The sequence below is a fragment of the Salvelinus fontinalis genome, chromosome 7 (assembly GCF_029448725.1).
Source record: "Salvelinus fontinalis isolate EN_2023a chromosome 7, ASM2944872v1, whole genome shotgun sequence".
NCBI lineage: Eukaryota > Metazoa > Chordata > Actinopteri > Salmoniformes > Salmonidae > Salvelinus > Salvelinus fontinalis.
The window spans coordinates 14,702,865-14,710,969 of record NC_074671.1 but is presented as its reverse complement, the minus strand read 5'-3'; the positions used below and the strand labels follow the sequence as shown (position 1 = coordinate 14,710,969).

General features: G+C 42.8%; 1 protein-coding gene across 1 annotated transcript; it reads left to right on the top strand.

The window, feature by feature from the left end:
* Positions 1 to 507: 507 nt before the first annotated feature.
* On the top strand, positions 508 to 7,307 carry LOC129858820 (sperm-associated antigen 6-like). The gene is made up of 11 exons (XM_055928065.1): positions 508 to 684; positions 833 to 928; positions 1,079 to 1,245; positions 2,369 to 2,552; positions 3,757 to 3,962; positions 4,199 to 4,372; positions 4,544 to 4,696; positions 5,714 to 5,905; positions 6,076 to 6,192; positions 6,545 to 6,690; positions 6,923 to 7,307. Exons 1-11 carry the CDS (start codon positions 660 to 662, stop codon positions 6,984 to 6,986), a joined length of 1,524 nt encoding a protein of 507 aa, XP_055784040.1. The 5' UTR covers positions 508 to 659; the 3' UTR covers positions 6,987 to 7,307.
* Positions 7,308 to 8,105: the final 798 nt, after the last annotated feature.

The following is an 8,105-nucleotide window of genomic DNA, read 5'->3' as shown; positions in this document are numbered from 1 at the left end:
AGGACAACAATGACCTGATAACTAAGACCTGATAGGCTATCCCACCACGGTGGCAACATTGTTACAAACTTAGTGTAACCATTCGAATCGTCAAAGTATCGTTCTAATTATGCTGTGATTAGCTTTTTTATGTGCATACAAATGTGATCGCATGTGAGCTACCACTATGTTCCATATTTCGACATATAGAATGAAAGAAGTCGTCTTCTCTCACTTGTCAATATATTTTTGCGGGAGCGACACCAGAACTGTCATCACTAGCATCTATAGAGTCATTGTTCTATACCCACGAAGTCATAAACCTCTCCCATTTCAACAATTTATCTTCTTAAAATGTGATTTTAAACATAACTCTATCATTAACCCTAACCTTAACCATACGCCTAACTTTATGCCTAACACTAACCTTAGAATGAAGACCAAAAAGCAAATTTTTGAGCTGCACGAGCGCTGAGAAACCCCTGTTAATGCTTCCGGTTTGTCGCTACGGCAACAGTAACACGCTAACCAAAACTTGAGGCTGCAAGAGCGAGACAGACGCTGCACCGTACTGTTTACAGATGCTGTTTTAGGGGAAACTAACAAGCAACAATATAATTGTTGCAGTTACATTTTTATAAGAAAAGTGGCGTTTATTTTTTTCAATTCAATTTGTAATCATGAGTCAACGACAGGTTTTACAAGGTACGATCATTTGTAGCTGCAATTTTTCAAGACTGTTTTCAAAGCTGTTTTGAATGAACCTCAAGAGTAAAGATAGTGCCTGCAAAACGTAGCTAAAGAACAGCTGACATTTTTTAATACTAATGGATCGTTCATTTTTGTCTTTTAGTGTTTGAGCAGTATCAGAAGTCAAGGACACAGTTTGTGCAGACTATTGCTGAGCTTGCAACAAGACCGCAAAACATTGAAACTTTACAAAATGCTGGTAAATTGGGACTTGGGTACCCATTTCTGTATATATGTATTTTTTCAAACCAATATTCTATTTTAGTTGACTTTCCTTTATGCGCTGATCACAGTTCTATCGATAACTTATAACAAGACAGAATTCCTTTCCTACACGTCCCCGCTCTAGGTGTGATGTCCCTGCTGCGGCCTTTACTGCTAGATGTGGTTCCTACCATCCAGCAGACAGCTGCTCTGGCTCTGGGAAGACTGGCCAGCTACAATGAAGATCTGGCAGAGGCCGTCGTCAAGGGAGACATCCTCCCACAACTCATCTACTCCCTGGCCGAGCAGAACGTATGTCTGCGTGTGTCTGTGAGTCTGTGAGTGTGTGAGTGTGTGTGTATATGTGTGTACACCAAATGTCGTCAAGGGAGACATCCTCCCACAACTCGTCTACTCCCTGGCCGAGCAGAACGTATGTCTGTGTGTGTGTGTGTATACACCAACATACACTCCCTCATTCACCCTGCTGAATGGTGTCCCTGACCCTGAGAGTGTGTTGGCATTGTACTCTGGGCAGGGGGCCACTCCAAAGGCTAAAGCACCCTTCACACCACAGCAGGGCCTCTCTCTCTCAATCTGCCTTCTCACAGGGGTCTGCATGCATAGTTAATGCTCTGAATGTAAACTCTCGCTTAAAGATTCAATATGTTGAAATCGCTCTGCCATTTTCTGATTGCTAAAATTCCAATAGTTCGCCTAATTTCAGTTTATGTGACAAAATAAGCAATGTATAGTGCAGAGAATCATTGTACCATATAAACCCGCTGAGAAATATATTTTCAATAACCAAAAGTATTGTATTTTCAGCTCTTTGAAGCTGGAGTGCGAAAGCAGAACTTAAAGCTGCAATCTGTAACTTTTTGGCTCTCCCGACCAAATTCACATAGAAATATGAGTTATAGATCTGTCATTGATATTGAAAGAAAGTCTAAGAAGTAGTAGATTGGTTCTATGTGCTCTATTTCTATGTGTCCAGTTCTTAAGTTTAGTTTTTGCATCTTTTACTTTTGGTTTTGTACAACGGCTTCAAACAGCTGAAAATACAATATTTTCGGTTATGGAAAATATATTTCAATGCGGTTTAGATGGTACAATGATTCTCAACACTATACTTGCTAATTTTGTCACATAATCTGAAATTAGGCGAACTATTAGAATTTTAGCAACCAGGAAATGTCACAGTGATTTCTGCATAGTGCATCTTTAAGAACAAGAAGCATAGAAATACTGCACATAGAGCAGCTCTATTGCTTCTTAGACCTGCTTTCCATGCGTGACAAATCTACAACTCACATTTCTATGTGAATTTAGTCAGTTCACCCAAAAAGGTACATTTTGCAGCTTTAAAAGAGCATCTGCTAAATGTGTATTAAATGTTTTCTCCTTCCATCTGCGTGTGTGTGTGTATGTGCAGCGGTTCTATAAGAAGGCAGCAGCATTTGTCCTGCGTGCAGTGGCCAAGCACAGCCCCGCTCTGGCCCAGGCCGTGGTGGACTGTGGAGCGCTGGACGCTCTGGTCATCTCTCTGGAGGAGTTTGACCCTGACGTCAAGGAGGCTGCCGCCTGGGCTCTGGGATACATTGCACGCCACAACGCAAGTAAGGACATAGTATACACAGACCAGGGGTTGGAACCGATTCAGGGAACAGAACCAAGAAATGGAAAATAACAAAACATTTCAAGGAACAGAAACGGAACTGAGAACGAAAGTGATCCATACTGTTCCAGAACAGAACCATTATTTTAAAGGCATGGGAATCGGTTAATAACGTTATTTTAAGTTCTAGGCATTTTTCTCTAGTCCCACAAAAAAATGCAACAAAGCACCGATGCAAAGCCTTCACTGTCACTCAGAAACATTTTTTAGTGTCTGCCTATCAGCTGAACATCTTTACCAGTGTGTGTGTTTAGGCTAGCTGCCCCTCCCCCTTCAAACCACAGGATACTGTAGCCCCTCCCCCCTTCAAAGCATATGTTACTGTACTGACGTTACCATAGGCTACTGTACTGACATACCATAGGCTAATGTACTGATGTTACCATAAGCTACTGTACTGTTACCATAGGCTACTGTACTGATGTTACCATAGGCTACTGTACTAACGTTACCATAAGCTACTGTACTGACATTACAATCGTGATTCTGAAGATCGGGAGAGAGACTTTTATTCGCTAGAGAAAAATTGATTAACTTTTCAATGCCAGTTAAGGATACTATAGGCTTTGTTATCACATTTAATGTTGGATTTATTAACTACAAAAATGTAAGACGTGTTTTTAATTCTGGTGCCGCTCTGGACACACAAGCTTGTTATCTAGCTAGCTCAAGCTTGTTAGCTACTGTAGCTAGCTCAAGCTTGTTAGCTACTGTAGCTAGCTCAAGCTTGTTAGCTACTGTAGCTAGCTCAAAGGACATTCAAAGTTCCTTCATAGAAGCCGCTCCTCCATAGGTATAATTATGTGGACCTAATTCAGATTATACATTTCATAACAAGATGTCCAGCGCTTCAAGCCTCCTCCTCAACCCTCTCTCGCTCTCTCCCCACTCACAAAATGTCAGTTGCATCTTGCGCCATAGGCTACACTTGTCTTTCCATCGCGCATGTAAACAACTAGTTTACCTGCTCTATCTGCACTGATTGGTGAAATCATTGAGTAAGCTAAATGGAAAAAAAATATTGGTTCTGTTCAGAACGAAACGATTAGAAAATCCTGACTCACACATACACACAAGCAACCCGTGTACGGACACACACACACCACACACACACACACTAACTCCCCTCTCTTCTCTGTATCTAGATCTGTCTCAGGAGGTAGTGGATGCGGGAGCCGTTCCTCTGCTGGTGCTGTGTATCCAGGAACCAGAGGTGGCCCTGAAACGCATCGCTGCCTCGGCCGTCAGCGACATCGCCAAGCACTCCCCTGAGCTGGCTCAGACTGTGGTCGACACCGGCGCCATCGCACACCTGGCCCAGATGATTCTCAACCCCGACGCCAAGCTGAAGGTGAGGCCGCAGGAACGCTGAGACAAAATAAGGCTTCCCTAGGTCTGACAGGTTGACACAGTCATTATGTTGTCAATGTAAACAGACATAGATGAGGTTGGAATATACATTACAGTCCACTCTTAAACCCTGTATGCCACTTTTTTTCTTTCCTCCATCCCCTTCTTCACTTCCTCTCCCTCTCCTTTGTATTTTTCTCTCTTCTCTCCCCCCTCCCACTCTCTCCTTCCATTCAGAGGCAGGTGTTCTCTGCGCTGAGTCAGATCAGTAAGCACTCAGTGGACCTGGCTGAGATGGTGGTGGAGGCAGAGATCTTCCCTGCTGTCCTGGCCTGCCTCCGAGACCCCGACGAGTATGTCAGGAAGAACGTCACCACGCTGATGAGAGAGATCACCAAACACACACCTGAGGTACACCCACACACACCAAACATCAGAGGTACACAGACACTACACACACCAGACATCAAAACACACACTCATTGACACCAAACACACACTAGGGGTACCAAACTCCCTAACACACTACCACATTCTCACATGTGCCCCTACCCTCGCCCGAATGTGTGTGTATGTGTACAGCTGTCTCAGATGATCGTGAACACGGGTGGTGTGGCGGCGGTGATTGACTACCTGGGTGATAGCCGTGGTAACGTGCGGTTGCCAGGGATCATGATGCTTGGATACGTGGCTGCTCACTCTGAAAACCTTGCCATGGCCGTCATCGTCTCTAAGGTATGTGTGTGTGCCAGGGTTGGGGTCAATTCAGAATTTAATTCAATTCAAACAATGAATTTGAATTCAATTTGAATTGGCCACACCCAACAGAAAGCAGAAATTGAATTGAATTTGAATTGAAAAAAGGTATAATTTAATTCAAAGCAATTCAACTGAGATGTGAAACATGAAAGTCTTTTTAATTTGACAAATATTTTATCAAAAGGATATGCCACTCATTAACGCAAAGAATACATATATAATTTCAAATATTAGTTTGATTATAACTCAAAGATGTCAAACAGTGTTTGTCTTTGTCATGAGATGTTAGATTGGGGACTCCCTAAAAACACGCCACTTCGATAAAGTTACTACTGGAAGTGACTTTTTGTAGCAGGTTAGGAGAGCATTTTTGCTAACCTTAACTCTTTTCCTAACCTTAACCTAATTCTACTAACCTGCTACTAACCTGTTACGGAAAAGGCACTTCCGGTCATAGCTGTATTGAAGTGGCATGTTTTTAGGGAATCTTGTTAAATTGTTCCTTTCCATACTGCAGTGTTTGACCTAATGCATTCTGGGTAGAAGAAAAAAATATGCTGATATTTATAAATGACGGGAATTATGAATTATTATAGACAACCCACAACATGATCTTAGCATATTTAAAGACCCCTTGTAATTATTTTAAATAGTTTTAGGAGAACTAGCTTTAAAAACTAAATGTTTCAACCTCAGGCTAGATGGTAGTTGTGATCATACATGATGTCAAAATAAACATTACTATTGTGATGTGTAGAATAAATAAGCCATTTGAATTGCTTCCGGTGGTGTGTGGCCCATTCAAATTCAATTCAAATTCAATAATTTAATTTAATTTCAAGAGAAATTCACAACTCAATTCAGATATGACCCCAATCCTGGTGTGTGCACTGTGCATCGTCTGCAAGCTCTGTGCTCTCTCTTCCTCCCTCTCTGTCCTTCATAACCTCTCTCCTGTCCTCCCTGCTTGTTGTTGCTCCTCCGGCCCTGTAGGGGGTGCCCCAGCTGGCCATCTGTCTGTCTGAGGAGCCAGAGGAACATATCAAGGCAGCAACAGCGTGGGCGTTTGGCCAGATTGGCCGCCACACCCCGGAGCATGCCAGGGCCGTTGCCACAGCTAACGTCCTGCCAAACCTGCTGGCTCTCTACATGGACACAGACAGCTCCGAGGACCTGCAGGTCAAGGTAGGGTCATAGGTCAATGTTGTCACAGGTTACCAGAAGCTTGTGTAGTAGACACAGGGTGCTACTCAAGCTCTACACTGAACATTTCTGAGGGTCATAAGAGCAGCAAACAGTAAACGGACCATAACGTATCCTGTATAATCCTGAGTCCTGACCCCCCCTCCACCCAGGCTAAGAAGGCTCTTAAGAGCATCCTACCAAAGTGCAACTACCTGCCTGCTCTGGAGCCCCTGCTCTACGAAGCTCCCAGCAACATCCTCAAACACGTTGTCTGCCAGTTCAGCAAGGTGGGGGCGTGTTTGTCAACTTTTATTTCCATAAGCCTCTTCACACTACTAGGTATTGCAGAATGGACCCACAAGGGCCCCACACAGCCTAATAATGTTTTAGTTCTAAAAATCAGATGGTTTAAATCCAGTCTCTGACTATTTTTAACCATGTTTGAGAAATTATACTTTCATTAGTTAATTTTAAAAGTGCAATTAAATCCAAGATTAGGCTTGATCTCTGTCCGGAAAAACCTAACCCGAAGGTTTGATTCAGACAGTACAGGAAGTTCTGACAGTCCAGAAAGTCCAATGTTTTGTATTCCCTGTATCCTCCCCCACTCCTCCTCTCCCCTCCCCTCCCTCTCTCCAGGTGCTGCCCCGTGACAGCAAGGCTCGTCGTCTGTTTGTGACCAGCGGAGGCTTGAAGAAGGTTCAGGAGATTAAGGCTGATCCTGGATCTGCCCTGCAGGAGTACATCAACTCTATCAACAGCTGTTACCCTGAGGAGATAGTCAGGTACACACACACACACGCACACGCACACGCACACACACACACACACACACACACACACACACACACACACACACACACACACACACACACACACACACACACACACACACACACACACACACAATCCATGTAATTTACTGGCTATAACATCAGATGAATCTAGTGTGTTTCTACCAGGCATTCTCTCACGCCCAAGTGAACCTTTGTTATGTCCTCTGTCCTTCTGCTGTAGGTACTACTCCCCCGGCTACTCAGAGACTCTGCTGGAGCGGGTAGAGAAGTACCAGCCTGTCTGAGGGTCTGGGGCTCACATCCCCTCCTTACTGATACTGAATGTGATATTACGCTTTTACCGTTTCACCCTCATCCATGATTATGAGGACAGAAGACTATATAAAACATTATTTTATTATTGCACGTATTCTGTTATCTGTCTTTGTCTCAATGTGTATATGCATGCTCATAGCTGAGTCAGCCTATGTGAGCATTTGAAGAGGAATGACAAACTTCCTCATTCATTTGCTGAACAAGTAATTTACTAGTACCATTGAAACATTGTACAGTATATGCACCTAGTTTTGTGTTATTTTTTTCAAATTTAACCTTTATTTAACTAGGCAAGTCAGGTAAGAACAAATTCTTATTGACAATGACGCCTAGGAACAGTGGGTTAACTGCCTTGTTCAGGGGCAGAACGACAGATTTTTACCTTACCAGCTCGGGGATTCAATCTAGCAACCTTTCGGTTACTAGCCCAAAGCTCTAACCACTAGCCTACCTGTTATTATTCAGAGGGTTTTATATTTAAGCAATAAGGCCAGAGAGGGTGTGGTAAACGGCCAATATACCACGGCTAAGGGCTGTCCTTAACGTGGAGTACCACAACCCCGAGGTGCCTTATTGCTATTATAAACTGGTTACCAAAGTAATTAGAACAGTAAAAATAAATGTTTTGTCATAGCCATGGTATACGGTCGGATATTCCACGGCTGTCAGACAATCAGCATTCAGGGCTCGAACCACCCGGGTTATTTGTAAAAGATATATGACTGCACGTCTTTGGTGATAGAAACCCAACCATCCAGCATGCAGGTATTAAAACAAAAACGATAGAAATATAATGTAACAAGCATAATACCATCCAAAAAATCGTTAAAGCAGGTCAGTGAAAATGAAGATTAACCCAATATTAGATACAAACTCCGCTGTTTTATTTCCATATTTCCACCTTAAAATAATGTTTCCTAGGAGGGGGAACGATGACCTGTAGATGCATCTTCTTCGTTCATAGAAAGTCTTCCGTTCGATTAATTTACGGTATATCATCTTATAACCTTGTAGGTCTACTCAGTTGGATGTCAACAAATTAATTCAGATTATTATTAAGAAATGTACTTGACATTTTCGATCATACA